The sequence below is a fragment of the Tenebrio molitor genome, chromosome 3 (assembly GCF_963966145.1).
Source record: "Tenebrio molitor chromosome 3, icTenMoli1.1, whole genome shotgun sequence".
Taxonomy (NCBI): domain Eukaryota; kingdom Metazoa; phylum Arthropoda; class Insecta; order Coleoptera; family Tenebrionidae; genus Tenebrio; species Tenebrio molitor.
In genome coordinates, this window is record NC_091048.1 from 28,107,451 (window position 1) to 28,130,575 (window position 23,125).

The 23,125-nt window shown below is 42.1% G+C and overlaps 1 protein-coding gene across 6 annotated transcripts in view; it reads left to right on the forward strand.

The window, feature by feature from the left end:
- The window catches only part of LOC138126819 (TOX high mobility group box family member 4), a 122,951-nt gene that overhangs the window by 72,473 nt on the left and 27,353 nt on the right, over positions 1-23,125 (forward strand). The window contains exon 1 of one of the 6 annotated variants that reach the window (XM_069042598.1): positions 12,148-12,519. The exons of 3 other annotated variants lie outside the window; for them this stretch is intronic. In XM_069042598.1, coding sequence (XP_068898699.1) covers positions 12,451-12,519 — 69 coding nt within the window. In that variant the 5' untranslated portion in view covers positions 12,148-12,450. Of the gene's footprint in view, positions 1-12,147; positions 12,520-23,125 lie in introns of those variants that run through there. 2 more of the 6 variants (XM_069042597.1, XM_069042602.1) reach the window with 2 other exon arrangements.

Here is a 23,125-nt window from a genome sequence, read left to right on the forward strand (position 1 = left end):
TTTTAATACCCGCAAAAGATCTCGTATTTCCCCACGTCAAACGTTTTTTTTTTTTAATTTCGTGCCAGCAAACGATTCGGTGTGAAAATTTCTGACATTTCCCTGTTGTGTTTTTCCCGATGTCGTGGCGTCGGTCGTCCGTCTTGTCTCCATTCCGTTTAGTATGCGTTCATCGGCGGCTCGTTCTTGAACAGAAACCGGAGAAAGTTGCAGGAAAAGCCTTACAAATTGGCCGTGTCGAAGAGGATATCGGGACGTGCGGAAAATCTTTGGATTTTTCCGATCGTCCACGTTTTTCCGAACGGCGGCGCGGCGCAATTTATAAATTTTATTCAGAAATAATTGGTCAATTACCGGGAGCTTTGCACGGAAACGCATACAAAGTATAATTATTTCTGTTGTCCTGAAAATGTAATTGAAGTTCAAACATCGGGAATATAAATAATGATTTAGATATTCGACGAACCGGAATCCGACCCCATTTAAAGCGCTCACAACTTATTCTATTTACTTTGCATTATTTCCCGTGCGCAAGAACTTTTCCAGTATTTTCCTATTTTCCCGGCGTTGTTCCGGTCTTTTCGGGCTCGTATGTATTTTTCAATCTCCTACATACCTCCAGATATTAAACAGTCTATCTTATTTTCCCTGCCAAGAAATTTCATTATTCTGTACGATGATATATCTCGGCAGCTTTCGTCTCGGTCCCGCCGCCAGACCTCCTCCTCCGGTTGCGGGCCCGCCACCGGAGTTTCGATCTTTCGGCGGCCGATTTTCCGAATTCGCATCGATCCCCGGATTTTTCCGGCGAGATGTTTGTTTTACGCGAGCGGCCATTGTCGCGCGTCAAGTACGAAAATTGAAATATAAGTGGAGCGGTGGGGTAGGTGAGGCGGTCTATTTCCCTCCATAATACACACTTTGTATTCGGAACGAGTCTGCTCGAGATGGAAAAATATTATTTTCTTTACATCACTTCTTTCCGTAATAAGATGTCTGGAACGGGACGCATTCCGTACATTTCCGAGGGCTAATTTCGACGTTATTGGCCATTAAAAATTCGATCGGGGCCCCATTATGTGGACCCCGTTTAATAATGTTTCTGTAATGACATCATTCTCCTAAGTAGAACAATTGTGTTTTAAATCATTTAATAACAACTTTCCAAGCGGACCGGTTCTTTAATAATATACCGTGTGGAGTTTTTATTTTATAATGTAATAATGTCCTCCAGATGGAGTGAAAGTGGCCGTACGTCGGCGGCGACGTGTGGCGGCAGCGCTCGTGCCGCCGCCATTTTATTAGATTTTTATTAGAATTTTATTTTTATCGTAGCAGTTTGATAATTTCGTCGGAGCAGTGGCGGCGCGTCCCAGCGTCGGGTGCATTAAATATCCATCAGGGGTCGAATCCCGAAAAACCCCAAACGGTGGTGGGACGGATTGATTTTTAATGCGGCATCCGGCCCGGTTAACGGCGTCTTTACGGCCCCGTTAATTGATTCCGTCCGTTCCCGGGGGGCGGCAGATCGCGTCGCGGGCCGGCGACCGCCACCGCCCCCCGAAAATCCGAATCGGGCGGTCGGGGCCCGCGCGCGCCCTCCTGCAAAATCCATTTCGTTTTAACTTGACGTTCAAATTGAATGTTTTGTAGTGCCGGGGGGCGGGCGGCGCGCGGGGACGGCGTCGGGGGTGTCGATCTCGGGCGCGCGACTGCGGGGGGAAAGTGCTCTTGATAAGCGTGATTTAGCAGCCCCGGGGATATTGATTTTTACGTCCCTCAGCCCCTAACCCGCTCTCAGTTTTATATGTCTGTTTTCTTACTGTAATAGCTCGGTATGTTGCGCGCGCCATGTCGAAATGAAGAGAAAACAGCCAGAGGGACGCGGCGGGAAAGACGGTTTTCATTGGTGTTGTGTTTCCGCGGGACGGAGTGGGAGAGAACGGCCCGTACGCAAATACAGCCATTACGGACGGTGACATCGCCGGTCCGTCGGAGGAACGCCGCCACCGGATGACCGAGGGCGCGAAACGCGACGCCGACGCGAAAAGGACGCGAACGGCACGCGGGAACCGGCCCGCACTCCCCAGACCGTCTAAGTGGAGGTAGATAATCCGCTTTCACTTTAATAATGTGCTTAAGAGGGTCTTTTTCTGCAAAACAATGAAAACGCACTTAACTCTTTAACGGCGGGGCCTTACATAATACCGTAATAACAACGAACAAGTTCCGCGACTTTTCAAAAACCCACCACCGCGAGGTTTCCGCGGAGGGAATTGTCGGCTTCCCCACGGGGGAGAAGACGTTCGCAAGGATTTCATCCGGGATGTCGATAGGACTCGACTGAATCACAAATAATTTTTGTCGTGGCTCGCATTCTTTTAAAACTGTCCCGTTTTGCCCTGGCCCACCAGAGTCCTGGCAAACACAGGTCGAAGGTCGTTCCCAAACAACCAAAAACATCGAAGTTCCAAAAAGGTGAAACTCTCTAATGCAGCAATGAAAGAGCAAAAATTGAGAGTTGGTTGAGACTTGAGGATCTCAGAGCATCTGACCACATCAAATCTTCCACAAAAAAGCTCGAAAAGTCCCTACACGAAGGAATAAAACATGTTTCCGTTCCGAATCGCAAAGGAAAAATACTTATCAAAGTGAAAGCTTCTGCTCCTCTTGAGAAGCAAAAGCAACTTTGTTAAAGGAATCTTTATACGTATCTGTGGTGTGATTTTTCTGTCGTTCCAAGGAAATAATCATTACTGATTATCTCCAAAAGGCTCAGATTAACGTGTATTGGTTTGATGTTTTTTGCTCTTTTCTCATATGAATTGTCAGAATGATAGAAACTTGACAGTTATGCTCTTCTTCAGAAGGCAAAAGATATTCTGTGAAAGAGATGTTTATGTCTGTCGTGTGACTGAAACACTTCAAGAGAATAATCATAATTGGTCATTGCCCAAAGACTCAGATCAGTCTGTATTTGTTTGTGTTTTTTTTTTGTTGTTTAATCAATTTTGACGATTTTAACAAAATGCGAACAAGCAAGGTCAGACTAGAACATACATAAACATATTGTTATCAGTATATTAACGTTTTGTTAAAATAACTATCCTTGATATGCTTTTTGGATTATCATTGACCCAAATGGCTCCCTAAAGAAGACCCAGGCTGGTAAAAAAAAAATTGAAAAATTGTCATTAACGTGAATGCGTGCTTGTCTCTCAATTTATTTGATACAGTAGTAGGAAATGATATTTGGAACTCATTATAAAATAAGCCGATTGCCTCTTACAATGGTTTGTATGGCTTGTCCGTAAAAATGTCGTAAATACTACCAGATTTCGGTCGCTTTGGCACCTTCCGAACGTTTGTAGCTTGATGTCTTGTACTCGAAATTTTGTAATGTGTACCAGGAATTTTGACTCTTCTAGGTATCTACCTAGGACTACTAATTACCCCCAAATAAAAAATTTTATCGTATAAAGCGAAAAAGTTTATTTTGAGAATAGACAACAAATTAAAAACCGATGGTGAACCACAACCCTTGAAAAAAAATGGAAACTCCAAAATCAACTGGGTGGAGGGTTATCAATCTGGACCACAGTAAGAAATGCTTAAATACGGCCCATTTCTGAACCTTCAATAATTTGAGTAATTTATGACGGCCGACAGCAATCGGCTGTCCCAACCGTTCCAACCCTCATAAAAGTATTAGTACGTTATAAAAACCTGCATAAGTCGTTCCAAACATCGTTTCCTACAGTCATATTTCTTGTAATTATTTCTTTCTTTTAAAATCTTTGTGTATTTCTCAGATTCCTTTACTTCGCGTTTGTACATTGCAATAAAAATTGGCAGAATTATTTTCTTGACCAGCTTGTAAGAGGAACAATTGAATTCTCTGCGATCGTATTGTTACACAGCATTCAAAATCATTTTTCTTTAACGGCTACATCACAGGAGCATCAAACTCATCGGCCTTTAACTGCTGCTTTTGCAGTACCAAACACCATTTTTGATCTCTTTTCAATACTAAAGAAGTTAGTACAACGTACAAATCGGTACTGCTTCTGTTCCCTTTGAACTGCCCAAAGTAGCTTCAACACCTTACGTGTGCCAAAATATTTGATACAATCTGCAGTACTGTAGTTTTTGAAAGAGTAGATCTTGCTACCAACTCCTTTGTCTTTAGAGTCCAGTACTTTTTCCTTCTGATGTGGAAACATGTCCGGAAACAGCATCCAAGCTTTCTTCGTAATCGTCCATGAACCCTTCCATCTCTTATTCAGAAAATATTTGCAGAATTTGTTACATCTGGACAAAAATTCCAACGAAATCTCTCGTCGACAGTTAACCTATTAGTCAAGATACTCAGACAGATTTTTCTAAGTGATCGTCTTAATTTAGAGGAATTTATCTCTCGAATACCTCCTAAATGTATATTTATGCAAATGCTTGTTTCATTTTTTCCCCTAATTACTCGCTCCACTAATTAACAGTTTTTATTTAATGACATTAAAATTACACGTTTACACGTTGAAATATGCCAGATAAAAACTAATGGGGTAATTTATATTTCCAAAGAACGTAAAGTATTTGTTGATTTCATTTGAATCTGCGACAAGATCTCGTCCAGAGAGAAGTGAACGTTTTCACAAAATCCGTCCGTTGTTTGCTCCACGTATCGCGCAGATTGCATCTATCTTACCGTTTGACATCTTTTGCATAAATTAGTAGTGCATAAATTTATTTAATACCTCCGCTCGTATTTCACTTCGGGAATTCATCGCGCACTGCAATTACGATAACGTCTGAATTATTTTTACGAATGTCTTTTTAGCTAACTCGCCGTGACATAACGCTTAATTACCGCGTAACTGAATTACTAATAAATTTTGTGTAATATTCTTGTTGCGTTATGCGGAATTTAGTCGAACGTAACGTAACGAAATGTTTAATAAATTGATTGTGTTTTAGCCGGTCAAGTTGTTTAACCTCGAACAGAACAGAAGGCTTTGTTGGGAGTTTGCGTCTAAAATCTACGCGAGCTTTCTCTCCGACAATAGTTGCTTCTTCAATATTGACAAAATCGCAGGTGGCGTCGACGTTTTCTTGTTTTTTAATATTGTTGTGTTCGAGCCAGAAGTGTGACAGAATGTATGGAACGGCGCTGGTGTGAACGGGGCTTTTGTACCAGATATCCACGAACTAAACGGTAAATACAGTCCACGTTGTCAGACTTTTTAACTGGAATAAATTATGCTTTGTAATCGATTCACAAAGTACACAGTATAATAAAAAGTACACAAAAACATTAATGGAATAAATTACTCGATTATATTCGTATCGAATTCCACGCGTGCTCGCCCGAGAGCTCCGCGAATCGTTCCAGGAGAATTATTTCAGTTTTTCGCAGGAACCAAAAGGAAAGAACTCTTGTGATTCACGTTTATTTTTAGTTTCAAGTCCCCAAAAAATGTTTCCACTTTTCCTCAAAATTTTGGCGCACTCGTCTCGCGTTCTGTTTCAGATTTCACGCTCGGCGTACCAGAAGTGAAAACAACTGACAAACGGATAACAATGTAGCGGATTTTTTTTTCCTTACAACTAGTCTAGATTTGTTGTGTTTCTTCGGTGCCACGCCCAACCTAGATATTTTAATAATCCAAGAACAAGGCAATTGCCGGCTGCAACGCGGCAGGGGAGGCCACGATTATTGCATTTCTGGTGATGACGAAACCACCCCGATAGAAGTTTTAATCGACAGTCCATTATCTTGGAGCGAGCTTATGGGGGTAACAAGGCGTCCCGACAACAGACAACGACGTTATTTTGTTATTCGAACGTCATATAATTACGAAAGTGGAAACTGGGAGTGACGGGGGTGGAGAGAAAAATTGCAAATTTCGGGTTTGAGCGGTACGTCTAGGTCGTGGCGGCAGCAGTGCATGTCTTTGATAGAGTCGCTGAATACGTTTTTTGATAAATCGTCGCAGCAGTCCGGGCCAGGTGTACCGAATGTTCTTCTTTTTCTTCTTCTCTTCTCCTCCTCTTCTTCTTCTTCTTAGAAGGCAAGTTGCTTTTTCTTTCTTCGATTCTTAATCTCCCTTTTTTTTTCTCCCTTTTACCCAGTCATTTATAGTATCTACCTTACATCTTTTTCTAATATCTTCACTCCTTGTTCTATCTCTGGGGGTCTGACCTGACCTGACCTGACCTGACCTATTTGTTATCTTCTTTACTGCTGTTTCTAAATTTTTTTGTGTCAATCTTTGTCTCCGGCCTTGGTTCAGCTGTGCATGTCATTATTGGTCTGACTACGCTCTTGTAAACTTTGCTCTTGGTATATTTCCAAGGTCATAGCCCATGAGAGAATCCAACACACCTCTACCTTACTTTGTCCGATAATTTCCTTAATTAAGTATCTTAGTCTTATTGACTATGAATGTCTTTGTACAGAATCGAGGATGATTTGTTGGCAAGAGTCCGTGCAAGTGTGAATGGATGTCTGCGATTTGTTCGTTTTTCGATTTTTGCGGTGGCAAAAAGTATGTTGTAACAGCTGCGACGTCGCTGGGGACGTCCGATTTTGAGCGTAAGAGAAGTTAATTAGAGCTTTCGGTCGATGTAAAGATTTCCATCTGTTTACCATATTGGCGAAGAAGTACATCATTAGCGTCATCCTGGTGAAGAGTAGCATCATGCAACATGCGATTTCGTTAATAACAGAATCGATGGGAGGAGAAGCGAGGTGCAATTATCTAAGACGCGGGGCGCGGACGTGCCGCGTCCCGGATCCGAACGGTCCAATTCCGGGCGTTCGGCGGCGTGACAGAGCGTCGGCCGCCGCCAGGGCATTATCTGGGGTGTTAATTGCGGCCGGCGTGTCGGCGGCGGTGTCCCATGGCGTGTCGAGTGCCGGGGGCGGCGGCGCGGCGGGAGCGAGCGTGACGTCCCGACGCCGACGGCTCGCGTGGCTCGAAAACGGCGCCGTGGGGATCACGGCCGGAAATGGGCAGACATCGGTTAGGTTGGCGAGCCACGCGCCCGCTACGTGTTGATACACTTGTTCTCCGTTCTGGCACACGACGACGACCCACGCCTCGTGACACCGCCCGCCACTCGTCCTCCGTGATCCCTTACGGCTTGTTTGCCGCCGCACGATCCGATCGCCGGAAAATAAGGACTCTTCCGGACGAGGGAACCCCGACACGGACGGCCCGTTTCGGGACGACCTCTAAAGGCCGGTCCGGAATTTAAACGCTCTTAACACAACTACTCTTCCGTGACACCTGATCGAGCACGTCAATCGAACAAGATGATGCGAGATCGCACACCGCGACTGGGAGGAGTAGGTTTGCCGCTTTTTTCTCCTCACTCAATCGCGCTTAACCAATTCATCTTGTTATCCATTTTTTGTTACAGTTGTAACAACACTTTTCAGCACGGTGCGAATGTCACAAGAAGTTTTTATCGTACTCTTAAGTTTCGCTACAAAATTCCCGATCAATTGATGCGTTCTGAGCACTTTTTTAACACGTGGGATGTTTACACGCACGAGCCCAGCGAGTGTTGTAATCCCACGCCAAAAAAAGTGTCCTCGAAAATACGTAGTATTTTTTATTACGAACAAAATTAATTAAGCTTCGAAATAGTAATTGGGTACTACTGTCGTTGCGTCACTTATGTAATCAGCTAAAAGTCAAAAGCTGTCACCATGTTGAAGTGTGCACGTTTACTGTTATTTCGATAAAATGAGTAAATATTGTGGTGAAAGTGATAATGAAGCGCTACCGGATATTTTAGGAGAAAATCGTTTTGTGTTTTCTTTATTTCTGGGGCAAATTAACCAAAACTTGGTGGAATATTCAAGTGTGCTGTCAAAGCTCTCCAAACTGTAATTGGACGCATAATGTCGATTAAGAAACAAGTTTTTTTAATGGTGCTGCAAAAAGGTCACTTTTGGGTCTATTTGTCTTCTTTGCTTCTTCTTCTTCTTTATAATAATCGGTCCATTTTATTCAGTCAAATATCAATCAAAAAATTCGATTTTTTTTTCTGATTTGGTTCTGGAACTTAATCTCTGTGATTTCACTTGTATTATTCCTCAAGACCATGCTAGACCGCACACTGCAAGTTCCAAGAAATTAATAGAATATTATTCTAACTCGATACTAATCATGGTTCGGAGAACCACCAAAAAATTGTTCATCAAGATGATGCTAGACTACACACTGCAAACAAATACATCTCTTCACAATTTTTCATCTTCATGATTATTAAAATATCATTGAATGTGAGTAGTTCCGATTTTAGAGCGCTTCTCTCCTCTCTCGTTGACACTGCCGGGCCACCGGGAGCTCCGCACCTGAATCCCACAGATTTCGCCGGGAATCATTTTTACCGAACCAAAAATGTTTGCGTTTCGTTCTGATCTGGAACGTACAACTCCGACAAACAAATCGCAAATCCAAGAAGTCGATAAGCACCGACCCGACCCGTTCTGTGGGAACAAACGTTGAATTAACGATTTGCTGTCGTGACAACTTTCACTCGCAATATCTTACGTCCTTTGTTACATCAGGATTTTTAAAACTAATTTCATGGAAGCGAGATCTTGACACTTGACGTGTATGTGCCCGTTGCCGGATTGACCTTTCGACATCCTCCTCTCTTTTTTTTTAACGAAAATCATTGCACAGTTAACGTAATTAGATGGTCATAATCATGACGGTTCGACTGCGGTGAAAGACAGCCAACAGTCGGTTTTTTTTTTCGTCAATGCACACATAATAAAATTAATATTTTTATTACTTTCACGAGGACGCTGACGGTGGTTGGCACAAGATGTTGTTGGTCAAAAATTTTGTTTAATTAACGGCTCCGACTGTCAGTCAGAAATGATTCGCTTCGACCACTGTTGCAAAAAGATCTCTTCAAGGAGGTGAACCACCTCGACGAAAATATGCGAATTTCTGAATAGTTTATCACAAATCGTACAAGAAATTAATACTGGATTTGCATTCTGGTCTGTCGAAATTATCGTGACCGGCATTTTTCATAATTTTCTTGTCTAAGGGTCTTTGGAGTTTAATTGGTGCTTGCTCGCAACGTACATGAAAGTATAATCAAATTTATCTTTTAAGTGCTACGTAGTTACGTCAAATTTGCACTTTGACTGCTTTTTTTCTCGGTTTAGTGTATTTTTTAGCAGGACGACGCGCAGTCTCACATGGTCAAATACTCCTTTGCAGTTATTCTTAATCAAATTTGGTAGATGCAACTGGTTCATTAAGAACTTTTTTTTGTCATTAAATAAAGCTGTGAATTTGAAAAAAAAACTCATTTTAGTAGGATGTAAAATGTTACTTCTGGACCAGGGCATTTGGTCTTAAAAACAGGGTAGAATCCTACAAATTTAGAAGGAATGGCATTTTCTTTCAAACGTGGTTTTTTGGTCTCTGCAGGTGATGGCGTGATGCTTAAATAAATCATTTCAAAATATAACCTCAAAATACTATTTAACTTACAAATGTATTCTTCTCTTTTAAAGTGTTTTTTAAGACGTCAAATGCCCTGGTCCAGAAGAAACATTTCACATTCTACTCATTTTAGACAGAATTGTCAGTTTGTGGTTTTTACACCGTTATATAGGGATTCACCCTCAATATTTATTTAGAAAATTAGGGGGAAAAATATTAATCAGATTTTGGGTAAATTCCATTTTGGCGTAGTAAAATCCAATAAAAAGTAAATTATGCGGCAGTGGGATTTGTCGGGTGGTAGAAGTGTTGGATTCTCTCATGAGCCGTGACCTTGGAAATATCTGCGCGAAGGCGGAGCGATAATCCAGTGAAGACGAAGATTCAATTTGGTTAAGATTTAATAAATAAATATTTCTTGGGTCGACGTTTTGTTTGTCTGCACAGAGAAGACATCTGTTTCTTGTTCAAATTTGTATCAGGCGCTTCTTTGTCTAGCGCAATTGTTTAACTAATTCCAGGTGTTTCTTTTTTCGTTTAAATCAGCATACATTAGCGTGTGTGCCGTTCCCAGAAGAAAACAAACAAAACGGCACCGTCTCGCTATTGCATTCTTTATTAGTGGAGCATCTCGTCAACCGAACATATTACATAAACGACTCAAATGGCACATTGTAAAAAGAAGAACAAGCTCGCGACATCGGAATGCGTCTGGTTATTCCTTCGACTTTATTGAATTTTCGACGAGCGACACAGTTCTCTGATTCCCATTTTTGAGGACTTCCTGTTGCCCCGCGACGTTTCCACGCATCGCCGCTCATCAACTGACAATTGATAAGCACCCCGGACTTATCACTTCCATTATTCATGCTATGCTAACGAGCCGGAGCACTCTTTTTGCACCTGGAAGCTCTCCTCGTCGCCGCCGCCGTCCTGGCACTCCGGAGGATTGCGGCGCGTTGCATGTTCGCACCCGTTTTGTCCTTATTGAATTAATTTAACGAGGCTCGTTGCGTGCGGTGTATTTTTACACGGCGCTCGTAATCTTAAAAACTTCCTCTGTCAAACAATTATCGCACGTTTAAAACGTCGGAATCGCGTTCGGGAAGTCGATAAATTCGGCCGCGCCGGATTGCCGAATTAAAAACGTCTCGGGGGACTCGCTAATTAGCCACTTAATCATTTCTGTAGTGGCGTCCCGACAGGGGCGGCGTTATTATCAATTAAGTCGGGTGCTGGCTCGGAAATCGAAGATATCGATGGACGGGACGGATGCGTACGAGGAGGTGTTTGCGTACAAGGAACAAATTTAACAAACATTTAAGAGCGATGATAATGTCAGACAACGTTGCAGTGAGAATTTAATACATCTGACGCAGTCTTGCCCATTGACGTTTAAATTCTTCGTTAAGCGAAGTTTAATTGAACGCGTGAATACATATTTCTGCTCTTGTTGGAATTGTTGACCGGCAGGAGGCCGCAGCTGGGTCACACAGTTCGTTTGGAAGATCTTTATAAATCATTTTTTCATTTTGCGCAAGCTGTGAAGAAACAAATCGCGAAGCCAAGAAGTCTGCAAGCGTAGCACCAATCGAACTCACTAATGGTCCTTACAAAATTCAGACTTGAGTACAATTGATTTTCTCTGGAATGGACGAGATCGATGTCTACGTAATGTAGTAACTGCAAGTTTCTGCAGCTGTTTAGTGGAGACTGACAGGACACAATATTATTCGGTTTTGTCTTATGGTATTCCTTTTCCTTTGTGGTTTTCCATCTTCCCTCAATGGTTCCTTCCTACTTTACTCTTTACTACTTTAAGTCGTTCTAACTTCGTGATAAATTATCTCTATTTTTTCCTATGCTCTCTAGGTACCCCTTTTGTTACATTTGCTTCATCGCTGTATCTAAATCTTCCAATTATTCTTTTTTGACAGATTCCACCTAGATCTTAGGTAGATTTTCGATGTTCCCATACTTTGGTTCTTCATTTTTTCTGCCTTTTTTTACTCCACAGCCTGACCCATTCTATTCCCAATTGGTCCTCTATGGAAGGAATATAATAAAGTAGAAGTGCTAATGTTTTCTTTTTTTTTTAATATAATACGTAACTATTTCGAGTTCTTCATGGTTTTCCATCTTCCCTCGACGGTTTCTTTCTACTTTTCTTTGTTCCTTCTTCCTTTGCACTCCTCCCCCTTTCTGTCTATGCATTCTTTGCTAATTTGTTCCCACTTATTCTCTTCTCCATTCTTTTGTCTGTCATTTCCATTTCATCACGCTTCTGTTTCTCTTTTATCTTTCTTCACTCCTCATCTCGCATTTCCGTCCTCGTCGCATCCTTCCACATCCTGTCGTTTCCTCCTCCCCTCCGCCCCCCATGCTTCGTCCTTATCTGGGACGTACCCACCGCAGCAGGACCGTCTTCCCGGTGTCCACCTTCCGTCCGGAAAGCTCCGGGTCAGTGTCAGCGGTCCCGCCGCCGCCGCCGCGACGACACCTCGTGCATCAGGAATGGCGGTCGGGAGGGGCTGGTCGGGGTGCGAGTCGTATTATTTATTCGTTTTTCATGGATTTTTGAGATTCAGATCGACGCGGGCCTGTCCGGATCCGGTCGCCGTTTGCGCAGCGCGCTCCGGGGGGAACAGTTTGGGGAGGGGTCCGCGAGCCGCGGCGCGTTATTCGGTTTCGTGCCGCAGTTGTGTTCATACGAGATCGGCCGCGTACCGGAAACCATGCTCGACGTGACCACGCGCCCGGAAAAATCCGGATCTCATTGAGACTTACCTGGAGCGAGTCGAGGGGGCGAGGTGATCGCAGTGTTTATAGTGGATTGTTAAATTGATTTTTGTGCGGAGCAAAACACGGTAACTGTCTCGACCACGTGGACTACCCGGTGCTCGCCACAACGCTGGAACATTTAAAGCCTATCGTGGCTTCAATCAACACCCTCATTGGTAACTGTGAGAATATGGAGGCCACTTATTGCGTCGGCAGCGATGTAGATGTGTGCAGGATGTTTGATCAGTACTTGTACAAGGTACCAATTTTGTATCTGATCCCTCTCTATATCTATTCAATTCTCTTCAATTTTTCTCCAACACATTGTTTTTTTGCGACGCCGTCTCCAGGAGTTCGCGGTTCGGTCGCAGTGGTCCAGTGAACTTACCATCATCTTCCGACGGCCCCCAGTGATAATTTTTTTTTTTTAATTTCCAATCATTACGGATTGATCGAGTCCCAAATCGGATTGATCGGTGCGCGCGTTCCGGGGATGCATCTCCGACAATTTCAGCCTTGAAGTGGAAAGGTCACTGACACAAGGAAGATGATTTATGTTGCCCAATTTAAAACAGGAAAGAGCAACATTATAATTATTTTGAAATAAATTCAAGACGCGCATTAAGATTATTTATACCTAATGCATTTTTGTTTATTTATTATGATTTATGGGCGAGCGGAGGAAGACGATGATTGTCGAGTGGAATTTTCCCGAAGCGCTGCAGGGGTGTTGTGAAATAATTGTTGGCGAACGGACGATTGGAAATGTTGCAATTGTCGGACAATAAATTGCGTCACGAAATAGTGATATTATTCGAAACAATTGTTGTAATTATGAGGTCGCAAAGACCTTATTAAAGTTGCAAGTAATTGTCGCCGGGTAGGGAGGCATTACGCTCCGGGAACTATTTGCAAAGCCGCAAAAGCTCCATGTTTGCATTTAAACGAAGTAAATATGGAAACAGTTGTTTGTACACAAGTTGCTCCGGCGTAGGTAAATATCGTCCGGATTCCCCGGAAAAGTCCGGCGCCCGCGCGAAATTAAATTTGTGACGCGATCAAGTGTTCGGGGCCGACCCCCGCGACCGATGTTTATTTTTCCCCTCGTTATCTGATCCCCGTACAACATTCCGGTTATTTACAGCCAGGATCTACCTGTAATTATACACCTTACGGAGTTCAACACGAGGCAATTATCATAAATTAAATTTCGTTTCTTCCCCACGGATTATCGGAGCCTCGCCCGCCGTTAGTGAGTTAGTGCCCCTCGTAAATACGTCGACCGGATTTTAATTCGGTGCGATTGAGCCGTACCGGAGTCCGGAGTCGGAAAAAATCGATTTGCATAAGTATGTCGCGCGGTGATTTCTTCCCGGTCCGGAACCGTCGACCTCTTTTGTTTGTTGATGTTGACGAATTAATCGGGCCGAGTACCTTTCGTGCCGACGGTGCAGACGGCGTGTCTATAGTCCGACGGGTGCGGCGCGAGGTTTTGACTCGTGTATGGTGGAGGCGCGAGTGTGGGCGATGTTGACGCTGACGACCGACGGTTTTGGGTGATTTTAACAATTTGTGGAAATCTGGAATCTGTTTTTCTTTTTGTCTGGGTGGTGTTTGCCGTACAGTCGTTCTAAATTCCGTAATGTTTGTTGGAATTACACAAGTCTGTTTGCTGTTTGTTGCATTGCCTCAGGAGCTAAGTTTACAATTAAAATTCATGGCTGGGTACAGCACTGTAAATAAAACACTCACTTTATTGTGTTCTCCAAGTAGTGGAGCTACAATGTATTTGCCTAACTTGTTCAAAAGACCGTACAAGAGTGTAGTGGGCGGCTGCGATTAGAAAATATTACCAGAGTGGTGGATGGGATGGGTTTTTGAAAAATTCAACTCAAAATTTTATCATTACGAAAATTCAGATTTTCCAAATTTATATTGTGGCTTAACTCGTTATCCGTTACATCTTTTTTAAATTAATTTCATTTTTTTTTATAAACGTCAGTTGTTTTTCTCAGTGCTCGATTTTAGCGTAAAAATCCTCACGTGTTCTTACTTTTGACACCTTGGAACACTTTAAGCTCACAACGCGAGAGTTGGAAAATATTCCCAAAAGTCTTCACCTGCAGAAGCCTTTGGTAAATTGGGATATGTTTAGTAATTTAGTGCTCGTGTAACTGTTTTTGACTGGTTTGGGCAAAACAGGTCAGACCAGAATATTGCTTTCAAATGTGTTATTATACGTAGCTGCTCAGTATTAATGATAAATGTAAAGAAAAAACAATTCTTTCGATTCGTTATTTCAAATATTTTCTTTATTTACCTTAAACCCAGTGCTAATTTTTGCTTAGATTTAATGGGTGATGAAAAAATCTTCTCATAATCTTTATTGTCTTTTTGCAACTTTTGGTTTTTCTAGAAAGTGCATCACGATTTTGTTGTAATTTTTGGTGCAGGAAAATTACTAATTCTTATCACTAACTCAAATTTGGAGAAATTTTGGTTAACTAAAATATTCCTTTTATCAAGCTCTTGTTTATTATGCGACTAAGAACGTCAAATTTACTCATTAAAAAATGAAATAATGATGTAATTTACGTGCATATTAATTAAGTTCTTGTTTTGTCTCATTTTTGCTGTTTTCAAAATGATCCGTTGTAAACTTTTGCCAGATGAGAACGCGTGTTATCTTGTTGAAACCTGAAATTATCTTTCTCTGTGAGAACTTGGATGAAAAGTATTTTCATTTTTTTTATCGACTACATCGTAAAGCACACTTGGAGAAGCAACCCAAGAGGCTTAACTGATCGAGCTTTTGTTATATTGGGAGGATTTATGTGCTGTAAAGGTGGTCACGAAAGCAGACCCAAATCACATTGTTTCGAAACCGTTGAAATTAGTATATACAGATGAAACTGATAAATCTTTTTTTTTATTTTTGCATACTAATCCGATCAGATTGCTGCCATATTTGAGTTTTAGCCAATGACAAGCAAATGACAGCTACACTTACCTAATGCTCTAGTGAAGTCATCGAATATTATATCAGTGCATTAATTTTTTGTCAGGTGCTTGTCATTGGCAGAAATTCAAATTAAGCAGTGATTTTCATTTTCGTTTTAATTTCTCTTCAGAAAATAGTGTACTAAAATATTTCCCTGGTGTTGATCAATACAAGTGTAAACAGTTCTTATTATTTTTTAGTTGTCGGATACATAAAACATGAGACTTATTCTTTTAAAAAATAGTTACATACATATTTGTAGGTATATCAAGGCCGCGAAATCATTCTTCGAGAGAAAAATTGACGCCGAGGGCGGCTTGCGACCGAGGCAGACAATCTCGTGGATGTTAAAGAATTTCGCAGCCAAAGTGTACACAACATTTTTTTCATTTCTGCGCCTTTCAGAATTATCTATTTTTGCTTTTATTATTTATTTGTTTCCATAAAAACTTGAAAATAATCCAAAAATATATAATCTGTCAAGCTTTTGCTATATTGGGAGGATTCACGTACTTTAGAGAGTGGTCACGAACAATTCCACTATTTTTCAGACTTTAAGTCGACTTAAGAAATGACCTTCAAGCCTTAACTGGTCAAGCTTTTGCTATTCTGAACTATAATATTCCGATTAAAAAAAATCGTAGCGTCAGCATTAACCGCGGCAAGAAAATCTTTCTAAAAATATTTTGAATTTTTTTGACCACGCACAAACAAAACTAAAAGATTTTCTTCAAAATGTTTTGAAATATTTTTTCTATTTCTACATAGTAGAGATTATTTTGTGGCCACGAAAGAGTGAAACATCTTTCGTCGCCCACGTGATTGAACTGATTTTTCTTGGCACTGGTCTCGAGAATATGTATTTTGGAACCCTCTTTTTTTCTTAAACATGTGCGATACCTTGAACCTCGACGTTAGATTCCTAAGTTTTTCTTCTTTGCTTTCACGATTGCAATTCAGTAACTCAACCGAGAAATTTACAGCGACCGCAATATTGCCGCGTGCTTAACCCCATTGAATTTGTGTGGGACTATTAATGGCCGTCTGGAAAACTGACTCAATCTGTCGTTGATCAAATCGATCATTTCGGGATCGGAATTTCTAAAATTTTTCGATTCGAACACTGTCACCTGTTCCGACCTGCTCTAGCTCTTGGAGATTTATCTTGGGGGTCTGGGTGGTGACAAGCTCGTGCGGATTCCTCTACAGCTTACAATGAAACGTCTGCGAGGGTTTCTCGAGTGTTAAACAGTGTCGGTTCGGGTAACCCTATCCTCTCGGCCGGTGGCTGAAGGACCACCCGTTCCGGGCATCAGATGGCACGCATGTCTTCGCTCGATCGGCTCCATAATCGAATCTGACCCGATGCCTCGGCCCGTGCCCATCTGTCGTCGCGTCTCGTCCGCACAAAACTCCAGAAAAATCCGGAGTTCGGTGGAGAAAGACAGACCGGCCGGAATGCGGATCTAATAAGGCAATCAATAATCCAATCACAATGCCAGTCGGCAATAATAATTATGTAAATGGTCGCAACTAGGTTAGTGAGAGGCCGTCCATTTTGTGGAAGCAGTTGCATTTATTTAGCTGACACTGCCGTTGCAGGAACTCGTTACCGTTGCCGGGTCAATTTGGACCGGATCGAGAGATTTTCGTTGCGGTCGTCTTCCGAAGACGAAGAAGCATGTGGGACGTTCGCATCCGAGAAACCTGTTCAAAAGCCAGGTATCCGTCAAAACGCGTATTACATTGTAGTGCGGTTTAATGCATCGGCGGCCATATGGTGGATTTTATCGTGAGTCGTTTTAAAAATTGTAAACGAGCGGCGAGGAGGGACGCGAGGATCAGGACGAGGCGTCGCGCGATCGGATAGTTTTTCGGATCCAATTAAACAAACCGAAGGACTAACGGTAATTTATGGCCGGTGCAGTCGGATAATTAATAATTCTTAAGTGGCATCATTAATCATCTGTTAAAGAAAGTCAGATTAATCACGTCGCGCCGGGAAATAATAATTTTATTGTTCGTGCGAGAGAGCCGTAAAGCGACCCCGATCGGACTGGCTGGAAGAATCCGGTAGCGCGCCCGGAGTATGTGCCCTCCGCGATTAATCTCGGACCGGGGGCGTCGGCATTGTGTTTCTTATCGGGAGCGGTCCACGTGTCGCGGGCGGTCCCGACGTCCGCCGCCGCCACCTTATTTATTCATTACGCGTCCCGGAGATATATATTTTCACTTCATACAGTCGATCGGGACGGACGATGAATTTTAATGGGGGCATTAGCGAGGAAGCTGGCGAAATAAAATCCGCCGCCACCGGAACATTTTTTTTTCCATCTCGACGCCCTGTCGCATTTTGTTTTCGCAGGGAATCTCATTACAATCTGGACTTTCATGGAGCGCCAGCCCATTCACGGGACCACTCTAATTTCGTTTTTTTTTTGCTTTTCTCGCGCCCAAGCCATAATTGAAATCATTATTCTATACAAATTGCTTCCGCGCCTTTATGGTTGTTCGCGGTAAACGGATGAAGAGATTTTCTTTTTATTTCGGCGAGGAGGATTTTTGCGAGTTTGCGCCGCGGAAGAGCGGCCAAAATCAGGATCGAGGACGATTCCCAAAGATGCGAAGCGATTTCGTTCTTTGTCTTTTAAAACACCCACTTATCCAAAAGCAAAACACTTCAAATACTTTATTTTTACTCGTTTCATAATACATAATTAGATTTTTAGGCACCCTTAATGAAAACGGTAATTTTACGTACTCACAACCGGACGGAAAGTAATCTTTTCGGACGCACCTTCTCGGACGCTGGCCGTGGCGCCATCTGTTGGTCTGTTTAGTAAGTTAGCCACGAAACTGACAAAACCGATAATTATTCTATCACCATAAATTATGTAAATAAATATGTAATTGTATTACAAATACATACATTGTAAATTTCTAGTTTTCTTGGCAAGCTGGTAATAAATTCTATAAAAAAAAATGTTATACAGGGTGATTTTGAAAGTTGTGCAGATATTTTAATCACGAGCTACTGATGGCTTCATGTAGAACTCGGAATTTTTTTTTTTTTAAATTCTGTCAAAAAATAAAATGACATTTATTTTTTAAATTGCTTTTAGTCTTCTACGTTGTCAAACAACCTCGTCGGTAAAATTTCAGCACATTTTAAAAATACAGCCTGTATATCATATTTTATAAAACGTACACCAATGCGGTTTCCTTGTTTTAAAGCATATTTCCTATAGGTTACTTCACATTGGCGTACATTTTATAAAACATGATATACAAGGGTGTATTTTTAAAATGTGCCGAAATTTTACCTACGAGGTTATAGGACAACGTAGAAAACTAAAAGCGATTAAAAAAAATTGTAGCTCAAAAAATAAATGTCATTTTATTTTTTGACATAGAATTTTGTAAATATTTTTTCCGAGTTCCTCATGAAGCCAGTAGCTCGTGATTAAAATTTCTGCACAACTCTCAAAAACACCCTGTATTTTTTAATACCAAAAAATACCAAACCACTTGCGCAGCTAGTTATCGTAGCAGTAACATAGAAGATTTAAGTGCAGAAATCTCCACGGTCTGTCCCCTTCTCACGGGTGGTGGTTGTCATTTTTGTCGTAATGCCGCCACCAGGAAGTCGTGACGAATCCTCTCGCTCCTTTGTATTTTGGCGTGCGTGCGGCTGGCGAGAGTCGTCGTCTGCACGCGTAATCTCGGCTCGTTCGTCTCGTGTCTGTCGCGATCGATTGAGTCGTTTAGCACGGCGACCGCAGCAGATTAGTCCGGGGCCGCCTCCGCGAACGCGTCCCAGCCGGCGGCACGCGACCGCTGTCCGCCTCCGTCGCCGTCCGCCCCCGCCGTTCGCCTAACAGGTGTCGGATGTCTCGCGCCGACCCCCACGACGCCGGCCGCCGCGACACGTCGCTCCGGTTTATCGCTCTCGTCCGGAATCGACCGGAGCGCTCATTTCAGATCTCTATCGATGAATAGCGCGGATGCCTTCGTGGCCGTTTCGCCTTTTAAGGCACCACCTGAGAGGCGAATTTTTTTCCAGGACTTTGTGCGTGTTCATATTGTAATGGGCGCCGAACGACATCGCCCATGAATTATTTATGGAGCGTTGTTTCGTTGTAGTTCGCGTCCATTGTGCTGTCGAGATTCGCCCCGGCTGGAATGCGATCGTCGCGACGCCGACACACAAAAAATCTTCTTCTTCTGTGGGAATTTCGTGACCGTTGACCCCCGATCGTGGCCGAGGAGGGCACCCATCGTGGGAGGAACCAGTTCCCCGTCCGCTTTTTCGTCTTTTATTCCGGATAATTATATGGTTTTTGTTTTTCATCGTCAATCATCTCGATAACGCTGATTCCTAGCCCGTTACCTTACTTATCTCTCTACCATCGATTTATCTCCGAGTAATTGCCATCGGGAAACGTCAATAATTCTTGTTTGTTTTCTCCCTCCGATCGATCCACGCGGCAGACCTTCAATCCTTGAAAAATCTCCTCCAATTTCATTTTCACCGCGGCCAAAGCGACTTCATGGGACTAATAACAATGGCAGAGATAAGATCAGGCCGGAAGAGAACAAAGAACAAAGGAAGTTCGTTAATGCGCTTTCTGTTCATAACAAGACAGAAATGGATATTATTTAATAAAAAACGGAATGCTAATATGGCGATAAGGAACGCGATGGAGAATTAGATTAAATTCTTGACCTCGCCGCTCCAGGGTTTGGCTTTTCAGGAAGCTGTTCCACTTCCACAGCTCCATTTTCTAAACGTCTCCACTAGATTTATTATGATCTCCAGTTGTCGCAGCGATCTTTTTCCTCCTCCTCCTCCTGGCGAAGAGATTTTTTTTTGACGTGGAAGTGTCAAACGCGAAATTTATCGTAATGGTTCGGGCTTTAAGTGGCTCCAGACCCGATAATGGAATTGGTGGTTGCGTATTTTAAGCCCGAGCGGATTTGATAGATTTTAAAAGAAAATTATGACGTCGTAAAAATTATCTGTCGGTGAGGAGATACTCAAAAGCCGAAGACAAGAGCGTTGCAAATTAACCGATTACAGTAACTGCCGACTCTTCGCGATTCCGTTTTAAATCGAGCGGCTCGTAAAAATCGCCAGATGCGATACAGCGGAATAGGAGAGGTGTCGGGGGCGAGCCTTGCGGCGCCCCGCGAGTCTCGCCGCTCGTGGTGATCACCGTGATTGGGTGTTTTTTGTTGAAAGTTGATAATCCAAGTGGCGTTTTGTTTTTTCGGCCATCAAACAATCTCCTCGCATTAACAATTTCCTGTTGTAAGCGTCATAATGGCAGACAGTTGGCCGCAATTGCTCCGCATGTCAGTCGGACTGGATTCGAGCAACAATGTCCGCGAGATCCATCAGCTTTCGCGAAGATTTTGTCTCTTTTTCACCACAGTCGCGATAACGAATTCGTCCGGTAACCGTTGCATTGGCAACGCGGGTTCACCCCTCGTCGAGGGGTGTCGGCGATGGGAGCGCGCCGCTGTCCATTTATTGGTTTTGTTGTGGCTGGCCGTTGTTTTTTTCAGTTGATTCGGGGTCTATGACCCGCAGCCTCCGGCTGTACATTGTACTACCCTATGACCTCGCATACCAACTATACCTGTTCTCTTGGCTGCTGCTGCTCGCTGGTGCCTGTTTGTACTTACCTTCGTCTCTTCTCCGCCCCGAGACGCGGCCCAGGTTCGGCCGATCGCCGGATTTACTTACTCTCGATGGTCGCGGTTTCATGAATTATTGTTGCGACGCGTTTCGTCAATTAGCGTGTTTGGACGGGTGCCCGGTGGGGTTCGTCGCAGCCACGGAAAGGAGGCCGATGCGTTTCGGACAGCGGCTGGTGTTGAGCTTCTTTGTGGTCTTGGTTCACGTGAGAGCTTGACCCCTCGAAGGGTGGCGTGGAACTTTTAGTTCCACCCTGACATTTTCCAGCAGCTTCCTAAAGTTCGAAAAGGGGAAAAAATAGAAATCAGTTTCCACCTAAATATTTTTCTACTGTCTCTGTAGAAAGTTGGCATTTCCTTCCTCGTTTTGGATTTGAAAGTATAGTATTTACTAGGGAAAAAAAATAAAAACGTCAGATTGGCATTTCTAGATAATTTAATCAAATTTTAACATTCTGAGTAATTTCTAATGAGACCAGATATTTTTCTTAATCTTCAGAGCGTTTATTTTTAACATGGAATGGAATATGATTTTAACATTTTCGACTCGCTTGAAGAATAAGTCAAAAATAACATCTTCCCTAATTTTTTTTCTCACACTACTCCGTGGATTTTTTTTTTTTTTGTAATCAATACAGTTATGCCAATTTAGTCTCCTCAAGAATATCTTGGAAAAAGATTTCCTCAAAATCACCAACGTAAACCATTCTCTCAAAGAGAAGACATAATAAACTGTCCATAAATCGCAACCTTGATAACGGCAAGTGTGCTTACTGTGACAATCTAATTTGAAAAAAGTTTAATAAAAATTGTAAGGATTTTTTTAAAGAATAAAAAGCAAGTAGCAGAAGGTTTTTTATGAGCACCCCTGATGAAAAGCGTCTTTATTATTTTTACTGATCATTTGATAATAACATTAACAATTTTTTTACGGTGACCGGAGACCGAAGTAGTCTTGGTTCTGTTAAAAAAGTTCAATAAAATAAGAATCTGTGATTGTTTAATCTCCATTTATTATTTGAGGCCCAGTAAATTGCCTCGGCTAGTTCAAGAGATGTAAATTCCTTCGAAGGCTGTTTTCTTTTCTTTTGTACTTACCGTTGGGTGTTCAAACAAGGTCCGCATTCTTGTTAAACTAAGAGATTTCACTTTGAAAAACATGTTTGCCCCTTGTTAGAAAGGTACAAATGATTTTTTTCTCAGATTGTCCTCGCCGTATCCGCATTTGTTGTTTGTAATTCCCTCCCGTAAAGTTTTTACGTCCTTTAAATTAATTTTTATGTTGTAATTTATGAACGATTAAGTAATTTTTTATCATTGAAGATATTTGCAAGAGACAACTTCATACGAGTACGTTGCTAATTAACTTGAAGGTTTGTCAATTCCAATTTAGAATGATTCATATCTGAAATACGGACAGAATTATATTTGTGTTTCCCGAATTTGTCCGACCTTCTAAATCGCGATAGCTTTTCAAATTAATATTAATGTTGCGGTCGTATTCATTAAATCTGATTTTCCGAGGATTTTACTTCATCTAAAAAAAATTTTATTGGACTATAATTTATCCAAATTACGCATAAATTGCGTGCCGTAAAAAATAGATCGAAATATTTTTGCCAATTCTGATATTTCTAGAGCGACGATAAATTCCTTCGATAGTCGATTAAAAAGCTCATGTAAATTCCGGCGAAAGTCATTTTCTTTTCCTCCGCTCCAAACATTTAGTCTTTAGTTGGATTCACATTCAAGCTACGTTTTCCAGGATTACTTTTTAATTTCCGAATCAGATTTGGGGCAATATGACTAAGTTTTAGTCGACTCAAAATAGTTATTTGTATATCAAGGCCGCGAAATCATTCTTTAAACATGCCGGGAGAAAAATTGTCGCCGAGGTCGCGTGCCGCCGAGGCAGCACAATCTCGAGGATGTTAAAGGATTTCACGTAGGGTTGCACAAAAAATACGATTAATGAGGTCATTGTCGGTTTTTTTCTGATGCAGCGAGAAACTCCTCCGATGGTTGTTATTTTCCTCAATACAAATTCTAACTAAACGGTGCTATTTCTTCTCCTTGGAATATCTTTTTTTTAATGAACACAAGAAAGACGTTTCTCTCTTTTGTCATTACTATTTCTGTTTGTTTTTTAATTGCCTACATTAAT